The 19,609-nt window shown below is 60.2% G+C and overlaps 1 protein-coding gene across 1 annotated transcript; it reads left to right on the top strand.

The window, feature by feature from the left end:
* On the top strand, window positions 1–17,123 carry TCF25 (TCF25 ribosome quality control complex subunit). The gene is made up of 18 exons (XM_084270218.1): window positions 1–202; window positions 1,110–1,274; window positions 2,588–2,662; window positions 4,743–4,867; window positions 6,356–6,421; window positions 7,765–7,847; window positions 8,164–8,294; window positions 10,426–10,528; window positions 10,737–10,830; window positions 12,507–12,599; window positions 13,272–13,377; window positions 13,658–13,817; window positions 14,710–14,797; window positions 15,351–15,509; window positions 15,765–15,855; window positions 16,110–16,189; window positions 16,703–16,775; window positions 16,905–17,123. The coding sequence occupies exons 1-18, from the start codon at window positions 26–28 to the stop codon at window positions 17,064–17,066; spliced, it is 2,031 nt and encodes a 676-aa protein (XP_084126344.1). The 5' UTR covers window positions 1–25; the 3' UTR covers window positions 17,067–17,123.
* The last annotated feature ends 2,486 nt before the right edge of the window (window positions 17,124–19,609 follow it).

Below are 19,609 nucleotides of genomic sequence, written 5' to 3'. Positions count from 1 at the left end.
AGTCGCGGTGGGGTCGCGGGGCTCCATGTCGCGACGGGCCTTGAGGCGGCTGCGGGGCGAGCAGCGGGGTCAGGAGCTGCCGGGCCTGAGCGAGCTGGGCCTGGAGCCGGCCCCCGGCCTTGAGCACACCCGGGAAGCGCTTTCGCCGCCTTCCGGCGCCGGGAGGGGACCCCGCGGGGGTGTCAGCAACCTCTTCGAGCTGGTGAGGGGGTGACAGCTCCGGCGGGGGCCGGGCCTGGGGGCCGGGAGGGGTGGCGATGGTTAAGGAGGCGGTTTGGAGGGGGGTCGGTGGCCCGGGGTTGGGGTGGGAGGGCTGGGGGCAGCGCCCGGGGTTGAGGCGCTGCTGTCGGGGCGTGGGGCGGGCGGGGTTGGCTCTAGGAGGGGTCCGGCCTCCTCGCAGCCCCGGGGAGGGGTCAGGCGGTGGCGCAGGTGGGTTCTGGGGGTGGCGGGGCCTCTGGTCAGTCCTCTCCGGGCACTGTGGCTGCCCCAGCAGGTCACTGCTGGCGTGGCTTGGCTGTGTGTGAGCAGAGGCCGGGCTGGGCTTGGAAGCTCGTCCAGAGGAAGGGCAGAGCCTGGGTAGGAAGCACCATGGGAATGGCAGGAGGAGCTTTGTCCCTGTGAGGGTGCTGGAGCCCTGGGACAGGCTGCCCAGAGAGGTTGGGGAGTCTCCTTCTCTGGAGACGTTCAAACCCACCTGGACATGTTCCTGTGGGGTTTAGTCTGGGTGATGCTGCTGTGGCAGGGGGTGGGGCTGGGTGAGCTTTGTGGGTCCCTTCCAGCCCCCATCACTCTGTGCTGCTGTGACAGGGCCGTGCAGTGGACACATTGTCACAGCCCTGCTCTCCCCTCCAGCGAGTCGGTGGCTGTGGGGCTGTTCCAGGCACCTGCGGGGCAACACGCTTTAAACAGGGGCTCATCCCCCTCCATCTCCTGGAGCTGCCAGTCAGCACTGAGCCCCGTGCTGCTTCTGTGACCTTTCTCCTCTTCCCTTTGCAGGCTGGAGTGGAGCAGATGAGACCCCTGGGGGGGTCCTGTCCCCCAGGAGCAGGAGAGGGCAGGGCGCAGCCCCGCGCCGGCTGTTTCTGCAGCTTGTCCCTCTGTTTGCGCAGATCAACGCTGAGGAGTCAGAAGATGAGCTGCTGTCCAGAGAGGAGCAAGCAGAGGCTGCCCAGCTCAGCAAGCGGGATGCAGCAGGAGGGAAGAAGGAAGGGCCTGTCCCTGAAGAGGCTGAGGGTGACGTGGATGAGGCAGAGCAGCTGGGAACTAAACCCCAGGTACCTGGTGATCAGGGTGTGTTGGGGTGTAACCATATAGCTGCCAACTTGTTCCCCCCCACTAAGGGATTGGGGAGAGGATTGGAAGAGTGAAGGTGAGGAAACTCGTGGGTTGAGATAGAGGCAGTTTGACAGATGAAGAGAAAGCTGTGTGCCAGCAAAGCAACCCAGGGAATTCATTCCCCCTTCCGTGGCAGGCAGGTGCTCGGCCATCCCCAGGGCAGCAGGGCTCTGTCACACATAACAGTGCCTTGGGAACGCAAATGCCATCGCTTCTGACCTCTGGGGAGGTGCTACAGCCATGGGGAGGAGGTTCCTGAGCAAGACTTTGTGCTGAGGTCAGGCAAAGCACACGGGAAGGAGAGCACCCTGGGGTTCTGGAGTGGAGATTCAATTCGGCATCACAGATCTAACCTGTGTCCCAGGGGATGGGGAGGGGTGAAGGGGATCAGCCCCCTGGCCTCACCACGTAGGGCTCAGTGTTTGGGCTGCATGCCTGGGGGTGTACAGAGGAGCAGAGGCTGCTGTGAGCACAGTCTGGCTGTGCTGGTGGCCTCAGCCAGCCTGGGAATGGCTTGGGAACGCTCAGGATGTGCCCTGTGAGCTCCACTTGGCCGATCCCAGTGGCTCCAGCTGGCCCTGACCCAGGACCAGGTGCAGGGAGCAGCTGGAGCTTCCCAGGCACTAACAGGGCAGCCCTCAGCAGTGTCTCCTCCCTCTGTGGTGTTGCCAGATCAGGCCCACACATCCCCCTGGTTCTGAGATCAGCTCAGGAGCTGTGGGGTTGTTCTGGTACCACCGGGACTGGCTGTATTTCCTGTACAGGCACTGGAAATGGGAGGGGGGTAGCTCTGTACACCCTGGGGAAGAGCTGCAGCAGCCTGCTTGTCACATAGGGGCACACCACACAGCACTGGGAGCTGAAGGAGCTTGTGGTGCTTTGGGCAGCTGTTGGTTTCTGTGGGTGATGGAGTGGCTGGTGAAACTCCTGCTCACTGGAAAGACAGAAGTAAAACTGATTCCAGGAAGGGAAGGGGGCTGAAACCTTCCTTCCACACCTGGTGCATTTAAACTGATTCTGTGGCCTCAGACACTGCTGTGAAAGGCAGCTGAGGTTTCACCCTGTGGGTTTATAAGCCTCTGCTGCTTTCCCCTGCTCCTTGTGTCTTCATTTCCACTCGCTGAGGCTCTCAGGGGGGTGACTCTGGGCTTCACTGAAGAGCTTTCCTGTGGGAAACCCTCTCCTCCCCATGGAGCTTTCATCCCTGCAGGCTCTGGGCACACTCTGACAGCTGTTCCCTCTCTCCCTGCAGCCTGTGCTGAGTAACAAGCCCCGAAAGAAGAAAAAGAAGAGGAAAACCAAGAAAACTTCTGCTGGGGAGACTCTGGTAGGTCCCTGTGTGCCTGGGAGCGAGTGGCTGCGCTCGGTTCCGCAGCGGGGATGGCAAAGCAGCTTCCCTGAGGTGGTTGCTGGAGAGATTTTGAGGGGAAAAACCTTCCTATTTGCATTCTGTTTGATGAAAATTATGAAGTGGCAATGGCAGCTTCTGCCTCTGGCCCGTCACGCAGCCGGGGCTGGCGCAGCTCTTGCTGGTGCTTAGAGCTGAAATCCTGACAGCAGCAGCTCCTTTCATCTCCCCTTCAAGGCTCTGCTCAGGAGGGGGTGCTGTGCCAGGCATTCTGCATCTTTCTTCCATCTTCCTTGCCCTACTTGGGTGAGCTCTGCAGAGCTGTATGGAGCTCTCCCTGCCAGCCATCACTCATACAGTTCATTCATATATGTCCAGTAGCCATACGCTGATGGGATCATCCCCTGATGAGCACTCAGCAAAGACACTGCTGAGTGCTCTTCCCATGGGACCTGCTGTGTCCCCTCAGCACCAAGGGGAGCAGGGGACAGTGATTCTCTGTCTGCCCCAAGGATTGGAGCTGAAAGTGAGAGATTTATCCAGTGCCTGTGGATAAAACCAAGAGCAATGTGTGTGCTTGGATGTGTTGTGCCTGCTGGAGCCGGGCAGGCTGTGTGGGTGACAGCCCTTTGTCTCTGCAATTCATAGAATCCCAGCCTGGTCTGGGTTGGGAGGGACCCCAAGGGTCACAGAGCTCCAACCCCCTGCCACAGGCAGGGACACCAACCTCCAGGCCTGGAGCTACACAAGGTTGCCCAGGGCCCCAGCCAACCTGGCCTTGAACACCCCCAGGGATGGGGCACCCACCCCCTCTCTGGGCAGCCCCTTCCAGCCCCTCACCACTCTCTCTCTCTTCTATTCAGTAGAAATAAAGTTCAGGTGGGAGCTGCCTTTCTGTGAAGGCTCAAGAGCCTCAGCTCTTCACTCAGGGATGGGGAGATGAGGTGCTCAGGGATCTGGTTTAGCTTAGGATGGGAATAGTTGGACTTGATGACCTGTGATTCTGTGACTCTGGTGTTGGTGTCCAGCTGGGCGAGTTTCTAAGGTGGACAACACACCCAGTGAGCCCATTCCCTCTCCAAGAATAAGGAGGAGCAGGGTGACATCTGCCAGCTGCAGGCTTCACCCCCAGGAGCAGGAACTTGGATCCACTACCTAGAGACAATAGTCCCTTTGTTCAGGCATGTTACAAACCTCTTCATGCTCCCACTCCACGTGCAGTGGGTATTTTTAGCTGGAGAAGGCAAGCCCATGGTGCTGTTTGGGTGTGATGAATGGAATTCCATGTTCCACCCACGTACAGCTGCCTAAGAACTGCATCACTCCCTGGTTGGTGGGGGGGAAAATCCAGGAGAATCAGGGTAGAGGCATTCTGCAGCTGCTGAGTGGGCACTGCTGGGGGTTAGAACCAGCAAGGGGAAGGTGGGAGTGTGATCCCTGGGAGCTGAGGTAAAATCAGGTGGGTGTTTGGTGTCCTGCTGCCAGGGTCAGGGTGTTTCTGTGGGAAGAGGCAGTGAGGGCTGATCACTGAAGTATTTGTGGTTACAATCAGCACCCCAACGTTTCCTGATGTTAATGGGGATGGTGGTGTAAGGAGACTGGGCAAAGCACAGCTGAGGGAGGGTGGGCAGGGGCAGAGCAGAGACTGTGTCAGGCTGGAAAGGACTCCCCTGGCCAGCTTTTGCCCACACTGGTTGTATTCTGGTGTTTTCAGGCTCATGATGGTGTGAGGAGCAACTTGTGCTAGTGTGATACCTTGAGCAAGCAGAGGGCAGTGGCCAGCCCTCTTGGGGGGGGGGGAGGGCAGTGGGGCAGGCTCTGGGGAGGGGGTGGGGGTTCCTAGGGGGATAAGGTGCTGGGTGCAGAGCAGGAGGCCTCTGTAAGACACAGGCGTGCTGGGGCAGCAGCAGGGCAAGTGGTGGGAGCTGCACCAGTACCACACAGAGACTGGGATGACCCAAAGGACTGGGAGGCAGCTGGGTGTGAGCTCCCCTGGGTGACCCACGTGCCGTGGTGGCTTGTTCTGTGATAACCACCTGGTCTTCATGCCTCTCTGAAGGAAGATGACGACCTGGAAGACCTGGACAGCCTCCTGGAGAAGATTGAGGACACCAATGGGCTGTCACAGCAGACCCAGAGCGGGGTAATCACCGACCACAGGCCTCTGCTCTACGTGGAGCACAGGTAGCACCTGGTTCCCTTTGTGGTTCTGCCCTTGGGTGCCACAGGGCTGTCTGTTCCCCTGAGGAAGGGGAGCTGGGGTCCCCTGGTGTGCTCTGGCCATGAATTCGGGGTCTTGCTTGAAAGGGGCAGTTGTGCACTGCCCACTTTCTAACCAAGGCTCTTTGAGCCATGTTTGGGTTTGTTTTGGAGCCCTGGGCTGGTGCAGAAGCTGTCAGCTCCTTCTGTCCCTGGAGAAACTGTTTAAACTTCCCTCTGGGACAGCCTAACCAGTCTGGGTTCTGAAACATCAAAGCTGAGTCTAGGCAGGAGGGCACTCAGGGGAAGTGCAGCCTCTCTGGGGACACTGCAGGAGATCAGGGGTGTTTGTTTAGCCAGAGGTGGCCTTAAACCTCAGTGGCACCTCTAGTCAGGTAGATGTTGATTCAGAAACCTTTGAGAGCTGGGTGAGGGCTGGATCTCAGCCTGCCCACTCCTCCTTTTGAGCCCTGCTCCCTGGATGGCAGAGAAACCCCACCTGAGCAGCACCTCCCCTCTCCGGGCCCAATGGCAGATGGGGAAAGCCCCAGGTGTTGCCATCCTTTGGGACAAGGTTTTTGTATTAAAAACACCCCACCACAACCCAAACTGATGGTATTTCAGTTCTTGCCAGCCTCTGTGCAGGGGTTGTGGTGCTTGCCCCAGATTCCTGCAGGTATCTGGTGTTTTCCAGACACACCTACACTCAGCAGGCACTCAGTGTCCCAGTGGAAGCTCCAGCTGCCCTGGAGAGGGCAGCAGCAGCATTCCACAGCTCAGCGCTGGCTGGGAGCACAGCCAGAGGGAAGCTGCATCCCATGGCCTGGGGGTTTCCCTGCCTGCTGATTGGGTTTAGTCTCCCTTCCATGTTATATCAGCTGGGGCAGGAGGGTGATGGGTTCAGGGGCTTGGCCAGGGACAGTTCGAGGTGCAGAGCTCTCCGTGGTGGTGACAGAGACTCGAGTGTGAGACCCTGGGCTGTGTCTCACAGAGTCACCAGGCTGGAAAAGACCTTTAAGATCATCCAGTCCAACCATTCCCATCCTGTGCTGCCCCAGCTCCCTGAGCACCTCATCTCCCCTCTGTTAAACACACCCAGGGGGTGACTCAGCCCCTCCCTGGGCAGCCTGTGCCACAGCCCCACAACTCTGCCAGGGAAGAACTTTCCCCTCCCAGCTGAGCTGACCCTGCCCTGGGGCAGCTTGAGCCCATTGCCCCTTGTCCCAGCTCCTGTCCCCTGGCTGAAGAGACCATCGCCCACCTCTCTGCACCCTCCTGGCAGGGCAGGGGAGGTGGGGAGAAGGTCTCCCCTCAGCCTCCTCTTCTCCAGGCTCAACACCCCCATCTCCCTCAGCTGCTCCTCAGAGGATTTGCCCTCCAGCCCCTTGCCCAGTCTCACTGAGGGGCTTGAGTGCAGGACCTTGCCTGTGCCTCACTGACAGCAGCTTTTCTTTCTTGTTGAAATCTTCTCAGAAACTTGAACCCAGAGAACGAGTTGAAGAGATACTTCGGGGCTCGCGCTGTGCTTGGCGATCAGAGGTCAGTTGGGGATATTAAACCCTTCCAAAGTCCATGTTGGTGTGGCCATCCTTCCCTAGGCACAGCTTACCTGTACAGCACTGCATTGCACAGGTCACCAGGGCACCCCAATGTGTTCAGAGCACCCCATTCACTTAGCAGCCGCTTTTGGGACAGGAACTGGGTTTCTGTGAGGTGTGGAGGTGGGGGAGTGAGGCTTCTCCAGGCTTTCACTAGCATTTGCTTTCTCTTCTGGTGATTCCCACATCACTCACTGTGATAGAATCCCAGCCTGGTCTGGGTTGGAAGGGACCCCAAGGATCACAGAGCTTCAGCCAGCCCCCTGCCACAGGCAGGGACACCAACCTCCAGGCCTGGAGCTACACAAGACTGCCCAGGGCCCCAGCCAACCTGGCCTTGAACACCCCCAGGTATTCAAGGTCATGGGTCCTTCCAAAGTCCTTTCACTCAGACCCCTGGAATAGACACTCTGGATTTCTCCTCTTTCCCCAGTATTTGTTGCTCATTGCTGTTCCAAAGTAACATCTCACAGAGCAGACCCTGAAAGCTTTCCAGTTGGGTCTGGCTTTTGGGGCCTAGAGACCCTGCAGCTCCTCAGGCGTGAAGTCTCCGCAGTTCCCTGTTGTGCTGTGGGCAGTGCTCTGCCCGGAGATCCCTGTGCCCCCTTGGGCAGTGCTCCCCCAGAGATCCCTGTGCCCCCTTGGGCAGTGCTCCCCAGAGATCCCTGCTTTCTTGAGCCACTTAAAATACCCCTGCAAAGGGTGGAAGACCAGAGCAGTGATGGTGGAAGCAGAACCTTTCTCTGAGACTGCCTGTGGGGGAATATTTTGTGCCTGAGGAAGAAGCAGCCCCTTCCTGCAGATACTTTCTTAGAGTAGCCTTGATTCCCAACTTCCTCCCTCCCTCAGCTGTCTGTGAGCGTGGCTTCAAGTAAACCAGTTGGCATTTGAAGGCGCTGCTGGGAAGGGCGATGAGTCAGAGGGTCTGGGGCTTTCTTAATTGGACCTGGGAAGCTGTTTGAAGCAGAAGAGGCAGCTGAGAACTTGGCAGGAATAAAAACAGGGGAGAGAAGCGATTGAAGTGGAAATGCTGGAGGCACCGGCTGGCCCGGGGAGGAATGGTTCAAGTAGGGCAGAGCCCGAGCTGGGCTGGGCTGTGTCCCCAAGGCAAACGTGTTTGAGCTCTGGGCAGGAGCTCTGTGCGACAGGACTGCAGCTGGGGCACAAGTTGGATGTCTTTTTGGGTTTTTTTTTTCCCCTGAATTATCCCTTTTCCTCTGGTTTTCACCCTCCTCCCTGTGTTAGTGCAGAGACCCTGTGACCTGTCGTGCTGTGTTCCCACAGGCCGAGGCAGAGGCAGCGGCACAACGTCCGTGGCACGTGGCTCACCACTCCCAAGGACACCTGGCCACGCTACAGCAAGACAGGTGAGGCTTTGGGTGCTGCTGCTCTCCAACCAGGCACATCCATCCCATTGCCCAGAGAGGGGGTGGGTGCCCCATTCCTGGGGGTGTCCAAGGCCAGGCTGGATGGGGCCCTGGGCAGCCTTGTGTAGCTCCAGGCCTGGAGGTTGGTGTCCCTGCCTGTGGCAGGGGGGTGGAGCTCTGTGACCCTTGGGGTCCCTTCCAACCCAGACCAGGCTGGGATTGTATGAACGAGGGAGATTGAAACAGGAGAGGTTTCCTCAGCACTGTGCCTGTGGGCTCATGGCAGTGGTACCCACATCTCCCTTGTGCCCTCCAGGTATCACCATGCAGCTGCTGGACACGCGCAGGGGGGTGCAGTACTTCACCTTCAAGCACCATCGTGAGTACCAGCAAGTGCAGTTCAAGTTCCTGGATGCTGTTGAGTCCTTGGACCCCAACAACATCGTGGTACGTTGGGAAATGGGGCTGCCCCCTGCGTCCCTGCAGCCCCCTGGCCTGGCAGGGGAGGTGGGCTGATGAATCCCACTCTCATTTGGAGCAGTAGAGCTCTGCACTCCCCTCTGTGCTGGGTGAAGGGGTGTTGATCACCTTGCTCATTAGATAAGGCCCCCTCCTTGGTGCTGATGAGGGGTGGTGGCTGAGCCTGGGTGGCTCTGCCAGGTAGCCATCAGGAAGAGCAGCCTGCCTGTGCTCAGCTGGAAGGATGGGAACAAAGCTCCCTTGTAGGGCAACAACTGCATAAACCCCTCTTGAAACGGGAGTCTAAACCACCAGCAGTTCTATTTATAAACTCTGGCGTGGGGGAAAAGTGGGGCTTTTCGTGGTATTTCAACAAAAAACACAGTCTCTGTGTCCAAAGCTGGTCATGCTTGTCCAGGCTTGTTAAACTGTGTGGTAACAGTGATAGCTGGTGGTGATAAGCAACAGTCGGACTGCTGTACCCCGCGCCGAGCCCCGCACGGGGTATTTTTGCTCCGAACCCCCTGGCCACATGAGCTGGGGTACATGCCCTGGGGGTGTTCCTTAAAGAGGCCATTGTGAGCTAAATAAAGCTCCCTTCCTCCTGCTTTCCCACCCTCTGCTCGTGGCTGCTGCTCTCCAGCCAGCTCGGTGCTGTGGCCCGTGCCAAGTCCTGCCCGTGCAGCAGGGACTGAGTGAGACCCAGCGTCCCAAGGACGGCTCACACACGGTCTCACCTCACACTGCAGAGCAGGACAGGGGGGGTTCTGTCCCTCTTCAGTGGGTCTGGCTGCGTTGGAAGTTGATTCCTGCAGCTTTCAGCCTCTCAGTTTGCTGTTAAGGGTAAAATCCAGCAGGTAGGGGCTGCTGATACCAGCAGCAATTCAAACCCTCACCCAGTTTATCGGTGCTGGCTGTGGGTTTGTGTAGCTGGAGCCCAGATCTGCCTTGCTGCTGTGGTTTCAGCATGCACAACATGATATGGGGGGGGCAGTCCTGCTCAGTGTGGCTTTTCCTGCTCTTGCCAGTGTTTTGAGGGTTTTGCTGGTGAAGCTTTAAGCACATGAAGAGCTCTTTTCCCCATCACCACAGCTCTCAGTGTTCCATCCCTTCCAAAAAGGACAAGAAAGGAACTTAATTGTGAGTGAGGAAGGGGTAGAACTTTGGGCAAGAGGCACCAAGGGAGAAGCACTGGGCTGGGGCAGCCTGGAGCAGGAAGGCTCTGTGCTGTAGGTGGGCATGCACATCCCAAAATTGAATTTTTGGGGAGATCTGAAGGAGCTTCAAGTGTTTTCTGAAGCCTGGAGAAAAAAAAATGAGATCTTTTTCATCCATTGCCACTCAGGAGCTGGATCTGGAATCGTGTTGGATGTGTTATAACATCCTCCTGTTACCCAGAGGAAGGAAGAGCTTGAATCAAGTGCTCAGAGTTAAGGGCTAGAGAATAAATGAGAACTGTAATTAATGCCCACTACCTGCATCTTGAGTCCTTCAAACGGGACTGGGGGAGATTCAGAGGATGGTGGAGCTGGGAGCACTGGGAGTACTGGGAAGGAGGTGCCTGAGGGAAGCTGCAATCTGGGGCTCAGCTGCTGCGTGGGGTGGGAAGGGAGATCCCCACCATCCATCCTGGCACGGGGATGAAAGAGGAGGTTCTTTGTGTTGTGTGCTTAAAGCTGGGGTGCTGGGAAGGTACTGTGGGGCTGTAAGTGACCAAATTGGTGGGAAGGAGACACTGGTGATGCTGGTGGTGTCTCAGAGAGTGGGGGTCCCTAAAGGGTGGCAGCTGGACCCGTAGCATGTGCCCAGCTTCGTGCCCCCTTGCTTTTGGGGACCTTTCCCTTTGGGGACATGTGCTTTTGGGGACCTTTCCCCTGACCCTCCCCTCTCCCCAGCCACTTTTAACCCGTGATTTGAGCCTTTCACAGGAGGTGCATCCCCAGCCTCACCCTTCAGCCCAGACTGTGGCTTCCTGAAGGTGTGGAACAGGGTTTCTCCCCCTCCAGCCCCTCTCTCCTGGGCATGGCGTGGGGACAGCCGCCTCCCTGCCAGGCTGGCAGAGCTCACAAGGGGCCTGTGGTTTGTGGCACCGTGTAATCCAGCTCCTGCTCTTCCCTAGCCACTGCTGGAGGCACTGGAGCCCTACCATGTGGACTCCCTCCTGCAGCTCAGCGACGTGTGCCGCATGCAGGAGAACCAGGAGATGGCCCGGGACCTCATAGGTAAGAGCTGAGTCGAGGGCTGGATGTCCTGGGGCAGGTGGGGAAGGCACAAAGCAGCTCTGTGTGCCTCACTGGGCTGTGAACAAGGGTGAGTCCTGCTCCCCAGGCCCCAGAGCTCTGGATGATGGGTGGCTCCTGGGGTGAAGCTGCTGTGTTGTGAGCGGTGGGGCCGCTGGGTGTGCCCTGACCTTGCCCTTGCTGTCTGCAGAGCAGGCGCTGTACAGCCTGGAGTGCTCCTTCCACCCCGTCTTCAGCCTCACCAGTGGGACCTGCAGGCTGGATTACCGGCGGCCAGAGAACAGGTGAGCAGCAGTGTTGCCCTCCCTGTGTCTGCCAGAGCTGCCACACCGTGCCCTGGCCTAGTTCTGGGCTCAGAGACCCAGATTCGTGGCGTCTGCTGCGTCATCCGCGCTGGCAGCGGCGGCTGGGGGACCTTGAGTGTCCCTCTCTGCCAGAACGGGCTGTGCCGCTCGCCAGCGGGTCCCAGTGCCCCTCAGAGAGGTGGTGTGGGAGCTCCTGAGATGGCTGCTGGGGCATGGGCAGCTCTTGAACCAGGGTTTCTGGGCCAAGCATCCTCATTCCTGAGGGATTTCACACAATCACAAGGTTGGAAAAGACCTTTAAGATCATCAAGTCCAACCATTCCCATCCTGTGCTGCCCCAGATCCCCAAGTACCTCATCTCCCCTCTGTTAAACACACCCAGGGGGTGACTCAGCCCCTCCCTGGGCAGCCTGTGCCACAGCCCCACAACTCTGCCAGGGAAGAACTTTCCCCTCCCAGCTGAGCTGACCCTGCCCTGGGGCAGCTTGAGCCCATTGCCCCTTGTCCCAGCTCCTGTCCCCTGGCTGAAGAGACCATCGCCCACCTCTCTGCACCCTCCTGGCAGGGCAGGGGAGGTGGGGAGAAAGTCTCCCCTCAGCCTCCTCTTCTCCAGGCTCAACACCCCCAGCTCCCTCAGCTGCTCCTCAGAGGATTTGCCCTCCAGCCCCTTCCCCAGCCTGGTTGCCCTTCTCTGGACTCACTCCAGGACCTCACTGTCCTTCTGATGGTGAGGAGCCCAGAACTGGACCCAGCACTCGAGCTGCAGCCTCACCAGTGCCCAGTCCAGGGGCACAATCCCCTCCCCACACCTACTGGCCACACTATTCCTGACACAAGCCAGGATGCCCTTGGCTTTCCTGGCCTTCTGGCCACACTGCTGGCTCATGTTCAGCCTGCAGTCACCCAGCACCCTTAGGTCCTTCTCTGCCTGACAGCTCTCCAGCCAGTCACCCCCAGCCTGTAGCACTGTGTGTGGTTGTTATGCTACAATTTCTCCCTGGCTTTGTCCTCCTGGTCACATCCTTGTCTGATTAGTGCCCCTCAGCTCAAACCAGCACTTCTGGGTTCGTTACAGAAACACTCACTGCATGTTTAGGGCTGGGGCTTGCTCACTCCTGTGCTGCCTGCCCAGCCTTCACCTCCCAGCAGTCACACTGCTCCCAGCCCAGCTCTTTATGTAACAACAGCTCTGCTGCTGTGGGGAAAGGTGACATTATTCTGGGACTTTTCCAGTCAGCTGAGCCAGAGTCATCCCTCCTGAGCTGCTGTACCTGGAGGCTGCTCAGGTTTCCAGTACCCGCTCGCTGACGGGCTTCAGGCCACCTGGGACCTGAGTGTTGTCACCTGTATCTCACCCAGTTTGGGTGTTAATTCTCCATGCTGTACATGTGCTGTGTCACTGTCCCTGTCCCTGGCTGGGCTGGGACTGGCTGGGAAGCGAGAGCATGAGGCCAAGGGGCTGTGGGGAGCAGGGATGGAGCAGGTTTGCCCTCACTGTGCTTCCACAGAGACTTTAAAGAGCTGGGAACACTGGTGCTGCCGTGCTGGTGTTCAGGGAGGAGGAGCTGGGGCTGTCCCTGGGTCCCTGTCCTTGCATGGCATGGGTGCTTCTCTCCAAATCCAGCTCCTAAAGCCTGCTGCCCTTCCCCACACAGGGCTTTCTTCCTGGGTCTCTTCAAGCACCTGACGTTCCTGGAGAAGAGAGGGTGTCCCCGGACAGCCCTGGAGTTCTGCAAGCTGATCCTCAGGTAGATTTCCCCCCCACTGAGGGCTGCACCCCGTTCCCCATAGGATGGGGTGCCTCAGGCCTGGGGGAACATGCTTGGAGCTTGGGATACAAACCCCAGAGGTGTCCTGGTGCTCCCAGGCAGGGGGAGGGCTGTGATGTGGTTGTCACAGGCTGGGATTTGAGGATGTGCTGAGGAGGAGGCTGGAAGGGACAGGCCCTTGCTCTCACCTGCTGAGCTGTGGGGCCTGGCTGGGCGCCGTGCTGGCCCCCCGTTCGTGAGCATCCATCCCTCTCTGCCTGCTGAGCTGCAGAGGCTCCTGGGCTGTTAGTGGGGAAGTCTTGTTTGGGAAATGGTTCTGAAGGAGGGAAGGGTGAGATGAGATAGTAGGGGGAAGCTCTTTCCAGAGGGAGTGGTGAGGGGCTGGAAGGGGCTGCCCAGAGAGGGGGTGGGTGCCCCATCCCTGGGGGTGTTCAAGGCCAGGTTGGCTGGGGCCCTGGGCAACCTTGTGTAGCTCCAGGCCTGGAGGTTGGTGGCCCTGCCTGTGGCAGGGGGTTGGAGCTCTGTGACCCTTGGGATCCCTCCCAACCCAGACCAGGCTGGGATTCTCTGATTCTATGAAACAAGAGTGGCTACTCAGGCTTCTGTGACAGGGATTTTGTTTCCTCCCCTTGCACTCTGCTCCCTCTGAAGCCTTGATCCAGAGAACGACCCGCTGTGTGTGCTGCTGCTCATCGACTTCCTGGCTCTCCGTGCCAGGGAATACACCTTCCTGACCCGCATGTTCCAGGAGTGGGAGGTGAGCTGCCACCAGCCACCTCTGCTGAGGGGACACCTGATTCCTGGGGCTCTCCCCACCTCCTCTGGGCATCCCAAAATCAGGGGAGTGACCCGAAAGGCTGGGAGGATTTGTTCTTGTCATCCTGGTGCCCTGCAAACCATTGTCCCAGCTCAAAGCTGCTGACTCAGCTGTGGGGGGCACCGAGCCAGCAGCTGGGAAGCGGTTTCATCCCCCCCCCCGTGCTGAGAGGGCGCTGCACACCCGCTGCTCCTCACCCAATCTCTCCCTGCCCCTGCAGAGTCACCGGAACCTGTCCCAGCTGCCCAATTTCGCCTTCTCCGTGCCTCTGGCCTATTTTTTCCTGAGCCAGCAGGAGGAGCGCTCGGAGCTGGAGCTCAGCCAGGCCCGGGAGAAAGCCGCCCGGCTCATCCAGCTCGCGTTGATCATGTTCCCAAGCGGTAAGTCTGTCCCCACCGGTAAGTCCGTCCCCGCAGGCTCTGTCACTGCCTTCATCCCTGAGAGCCAGGGCCGGGCTCCAGGCAGGCAAACGCGGGGGTGGCAGTTTGCCTGCGGGCTGCTGATGGGTTTTGCCTCTCTCTGTGGGGGAGGGGAACCCTGACTCAGGGAGCGACGCGGCTCGGGCAGAGTCCGAGCGTCCGGCGTGGCGGCGACGGAGCCAGACAGGTCAGAGGAGGGGATCCTCCCCCTCTGCTCTGCACTGCTTAGGCCCCACCTGGAGTGTTGTGTCCAGTGCTGGGCTCCCTGGGATAAAAAAGACAGGGATCTCCTGGAGAGAGTCCAGAGGAGGGACAGAGATGGTGAAAGGCCTGGAGCATCTCCCCTGTGAGGAAAGGCTGAGTGAGCTGGGGCTGTTCAGCCTGCAGAGAAGAAGCCTGAGAGGGGATCTGATCAATGGGTATCAATAGCTGAAGGGTGGGACACAGGGGGACATGGGCAACCTCTTCTCAGTGTCTGTGGGGACAGGACAAGGGGCGATGGGCCCAAGTTGGAGCACAGGGAGTTCCCCACCAATGTGGGGAAGAACTTCTTCCCAGTGAGGGTGAGGGAGCCCTGGGACAGGCTGCCCAGGGGGTGTGGAGTCTTCTTCTCTGGAGAGATTCCATCCCCATCTGGACACTGACCTGTGTGCCCTGTCCCAGGGACCCTGCTTTGGCAGGGGGTTGGATCCCATGGGCTCTGGGGGTCCCTTCCCACCCCTGTGATTCTGTGATTCTCTGACCCTCCCTGCTTTAGGGAGAGACCGGTGCCTGTTGCTCTGCGCCCTCCTTGGAGCAGCTGATGCCCCTTCTCCAGGGCTGGTCTCTGAACACAGCCTCTCTCTCCCCACAGTTCTGCTCCCGTTGCTGGATCACTGCAGCGTGCAGCCCGATGCCAGGGTCTCATCCCACCCCTTTTTTGGGCTGAACGCTCAGCTAAGGTAAGCCCTGGGGCTGCCAGCAGCAGAGAGGAGGGATCGATCGTGCTGGTGGCAGGGTTTTTGCTTACTCAGGCAGCTAATGGAGTTACAGAGACAGGGAGGAGAACATCTGGTTCTCCTGAGTAGGTTCTTGGGTGCTTTGATAATGGATTCCTGCAATGGCCACCCCATAATGCCAGGAGACTGGCCTCGCCTCTCTGCCATGGGTTGGGAGGTCAGACCAAAGCCTGTCAGTACACACAGCGTGCTTATGCTCCCAGGGCAGGCTGTGTCCTGCCAGGCTGTGTCTCCCAGACACATGGTCCTCCTCAACACACAAACAGGCCCCCCCTTGGGTCAGGGCAGCATTTGCTCTCATCTCCTGGCTGTGCTTCCCCCCAAAAAGAGACCAAGGCAGCCAGGCTGGTGGAGATGGGTGGGGACAGCAGAGTGGGGACAGCCTGCGGTCCCTCTCTGTGTTCTCACCCCCGAGCTCAGGGCAAAGAGGAGCCCGTGTGGTGACCCCCAGGGGGGAACAGGGATGTCTTCCCGAAATAACAGCTGTCTCCCATAGCCAGCCTCCTGCCTTGAACCAGCTGACGTCCCTCTACGTGGGAAGGACCCACTCCCTGTGGAAGGACCCAGCGGTCATGGCGTGGCTGGAGACCAACGTCCACGAGGTGCTGTGCGTGGTGGACGCCCGGGACCCTCGTGTGGAGGAGGCTGAGCACAAGTGAGTGTGGCAGGCAGCAGTGAGCACCTCTCAAACCAGGTGTGGGTGCCAAAGCATGGGGACAGAGCGGGCTGGGGGGCTCCATCCCGGGCTTGCTCAGAGCCCCGCCTTGTCAGGGGCTGCTGATGGCTTTGGCTTTGCCACGGGCTGGTTCTGGCCAATACGAAGCTGAGGGTGTGCCTGGAGAACCAGGAGGTGGCTGGTGCTGCCCAAACGTGCTGGGTGCAATCCTCTGCCCCCCTCTCCCTGCTTCAGGAGGAAGACACGGTATCAGAGCGCGCCCAGGAACATCTACCGGCACATCATCCTCTCGGAGATGAAGGAAGCCATGGCAGCTCTGCCTCTGGTGAGGGACCCCGGCGTCAACCATGGCACTTGTGTCCCCACAGCACCTCTCAAACCCTATCTGCCAGCAAGAACCATGGGCCTGGCCATCATGGGGCCTCCCTACATGGTGTCCTGGCGTGGCATGCCAGGCTGCAGCCAGTGCCTGGCTCTCTCATGGAGCCCAAGGGCTGTCTGGCTGCTCTGGCTGTGCCGTGGCGCTGGCTGGAGCTGGTACTGCAGCCTTCAGCCCACCCCTCTTGTCCCCCCACACAGGAGGTGACCTCGCAGCCTGTGCTGGGGTTCGACCCCCTCCCTCCTCTGGACTCCATCATCTCCTACACCCGACCCGAAAGGTACCTCCTCACCCTGGTTCTGCGCTGCACAGCCCAGTGTGGGCACTCAGAGCTGGTGTCTTCCTCCAGCTGGGAGGAAGAGCAGCCTGGCTTGGGGCAGGGTGTGCAGGCAGGACCCCTACTCCTGCTTCACCTCGCTGCTCACCAGCGGGGTGGGTGGCAGCTGTTACAGCAGAGCCCACTGCAGAGCTTTGCCCATGTCTAACTGGCTGCTCCAGGCCAAACAGGTCCCAGTACAGCCCATGGTGCACAGACCATTGAGGTGAAGCCCATGTGTGTCTCAGAGCGACTCTGGCAGTGCTTTTAGTGACCACTCTGCTCAGGGGCCAGCGAGCTGATGGCTGCCCAGGCTCAGGACTCCCCCAGAACCCCCCAGTTTGGGGCTGGCTCAGCACCCTCCCCATATCACTCCACCCAGCGTGGTTCCCTTTGGCACCTCTGCACTGTCTCAGCCCTGGTGAGAGCTGGAGCACCGAGCTGCCCCTTAACCACACTGTGCCTCCTGTCTTCCAGAACGAATCGCCCGTCCAACGAAAGCACTTTATCCCTCTTCTTCCAGTCCCTCTTGCCAAATTTTAACTTGCAGGTACGTGGGGGGGTCTCTGCTGCAAAGGGAGTGGCTCCTGCCCCCCTGAACCTCAGGCTGCAGCTCAGCCTGATGCATTTTTGGGGAGCGGTGGTGTCCTTTCTCCCTCCCAGCTCTGCTCTCTTGCAGGGGAACGTCAGGCTCAACAGGGACGAGGAGGCTGGAGTGGGGCAGGACCTGAACCAGGGGGTGAACCGGCTCATGGCAGCCATGCAGGACATGCTGGCCAACATCCAGTTCCAGGAGCCCCCCCGGGATGACAATCCCGAAGGTGATGGTGAATGGGACTGAGCCCAGAGCGTGTGCCCACGCCTGTCCCCCCACAACCCCCCCAATAAAATCTCACAAACCAGCGGTGTTGGCTCTGGCTGGGGTTGAAGGGGCTCTGGCTGGGGTTGAAGAGGCTCTGGCCTGGTGCTGAGGGGGGTCTGGCACCTCTCTGCAGCCCTTGGGAGGGAGATCAAGCACTGTCTGACCGTGGCAGAGCTCAGCCCTGGCAGCTGTCCCCCACACCCTGTTCATCTCACTCCCTTCTGCCCCACTCCCAGCACCCCCCTGTCCCCCTCCCAGCACCTCACTCCTCCTCGCCTGACTGTTTAATGGCCAGAAGGGTTTTGGGGTGGGTTTTTCCCCTCTCCTGTGGTTCCAGAGCTTCCCTCACCCCCCTTCCCCAGCCCCTTGGTGCCTTCCCCTGAAGGGTTTTGGGGTCCCCACTCCCCTGTGTTCCCTCAAGGCCCAGAGGAACAAGGGTCTATGGGGATGCTGGGAGCAGAAACCATCCCTCTCCCTTTTCCCTCCTCCATCCCAGTTTCTTTTCCCCGCCACACAGCGTGGAGCCAGGAATGAGGTCAGCAGCGCTCACGCCCTCAGCTCATCCTTGCTGCCCGCAAAGCTCTTTATTCCCCCTTCCCCCTGCCTGGTTTCTGCTGTGTAACGGGGTGTGTTGGAGCTCTGATGCTGAGCCAGGCTCCGCTGCCCGGAATCAACCCTTCCCCCTCTCTGCAGCGGCTGCTGCGGCGCTGCCCAGGGGAGCTGCTGGGGAGGGGAGGTCTGGGGAGGGGCGGGGGTGGGGGGGGGAGGCTTGGGCTGAAGCACAAACCCCGGGGCTCAGCCAAACCCCCTCCTCTCCCTGCCCAGACCTCCATCCCCACCGGCATATCCAAAAAATCCCGGCGTGGGACCCGTGTCTCGCTCGGATTTGCAGACTCAGCAGTTTTGGGGCTCTCGGCGCCGCTCTGGATGACACTAGAAATTCCCAGCACGTACCGGCGCGCTCCTCAGCGGAGCAGCAGCCGGGATGGGTGAAAGCTGGGGGCTGTTGGTGCCGATTCCTCACATTCCTGGTTCCCAGGGCAGGGGGTGAGCCGTGTTTGGCCACCCTGGCACACAGGAGCTGTAACCTTGCTGGTGTTTGGGGTGAACGAGGCACGGTGCAGCCTCGGACTCTGTTCCCACCAGCTTCAACTGAGCTGCTTTTCACCCACACCGGGGGTGCAGGGGGGATGCCCTGTGCCGTGGGGTGCAGGGGCGATGCTCTGTGCCAGGGGGTGCAGGGGCGATGCTCTGTGCCATGGGGTGCAGGAGGGTGCTCTGTGCAGGGGGGACGCTCTGTGCCATGGGGTGCAGGGGGGATGCTCTGTGCCAGGGGGTGCAGGGAGGATGCTCTGTGCAGGGGGGGCTGCTCTGTGCCAGGGGGTGCAGGGGGATGCTCTGTGCCGTGTGGTGGAGGGGGATGCTCTGTGCCGTGTGGTGGAGGGGGATGCTCTGTGCCATGGGGAGCAGCTCCAGCGCCCGTGGGAGGGAGCGGAAGCGGCGGGTGGGCCTGACCGTGGGATCGGGCTCTTTGGTGCAGCCGTGAATGGTTCTTTGGCAGCCGAGCGGCTCCAGGCGTCAACACCAACCAGAAGCACATGATGGTCAGATGGGTCCCACAGCCCCGTCCCCCCCTCCCCAGCCTGCCCCAGCTCCCTCCGGCACTGGGATGTGCCGGGGTGCGGGCACAGCACCGTGTTTAATCGTGCCTGTGACCATCCCTGCCCAACCCAGCGCCCGCCCTGCGGCAAAGCCCCTTCCGGGGGCACACCGGGTGAAGGCCGGTGGGGATGGTGGATGGGAAGGGGGTCCTGGCTCCGCATACCAGGGCTGGGAGGGGCAGCTTGGCTCCTACAGCAGGATGGGGGACCCCTGGGGTCCCCTGGGTGTGTGGGCACCCCAAGCCATGCCAGCCCATGGGGCACATGGGACCCCCGTGGCACACAGCCCCCCGGATGCAGGGGTCCCCCCAGGGACACTCGGGGATGCTGAGGTTCCCTGGTCCCCCTATGGTACTCATAGACCCCCCTGGAGCAGGTGGGACCCCCAGACACAAGGTGACCCCAGGCAAACGGGCTCCCCAGGGCCATGCTGGGGGTCTGGAAGCCCCGGCCTGCACGGTGGCTGCTGTGGCTGACTGGGGGTGCTGCCGTCATGCGGGTGCCCACCCTCCTCGGGAGGAGGAGCTGTGGGATCCAGCTTTAAAGTGGGGCAGAGAAAGGGCCCTTTCTTCCCCATCGCCCTGAGCCGGCGGGCGGGCGGCTGCGGGGACACCAGACAGGGCTGGCGAGGAGGGCGGCCGCCACACTGGGGGTCCCAGCAGGCACGTGGCGGCCCCAGCACATCCCTGGTTGGCGGAACCCCCCCCATCCCCAATTCCCCCCCCATCCCCTCAGCCTCGCTGCCAGGTACCACGGGAGCGCTGGCGGAGAGGGCCGGGGGCTCAGAGCGTGCAAGGCGGCTACAGGGAGCCCCTGGGGCTCGGCCCCCAGCCAGGGAAGGGGGGGCCTGGAGCTGAGGCC

This window comes from Gallinula chloropus, assembly GCF_964237585.1.
Source record: "Gallinula chloropus genome assembly, chromosome: 13".
Lineage (NCBI taxonomy): Eukaryota > Metazoa > Chordata > Aves > Gruiformes > Rallidae > Gallinula > Gallinula chloropus.
The sequence above is the reverse complement of the archived record's forward strand: the minus strand, read 5'-3'. Positions and strand labels throughout refer to the sequence as shown.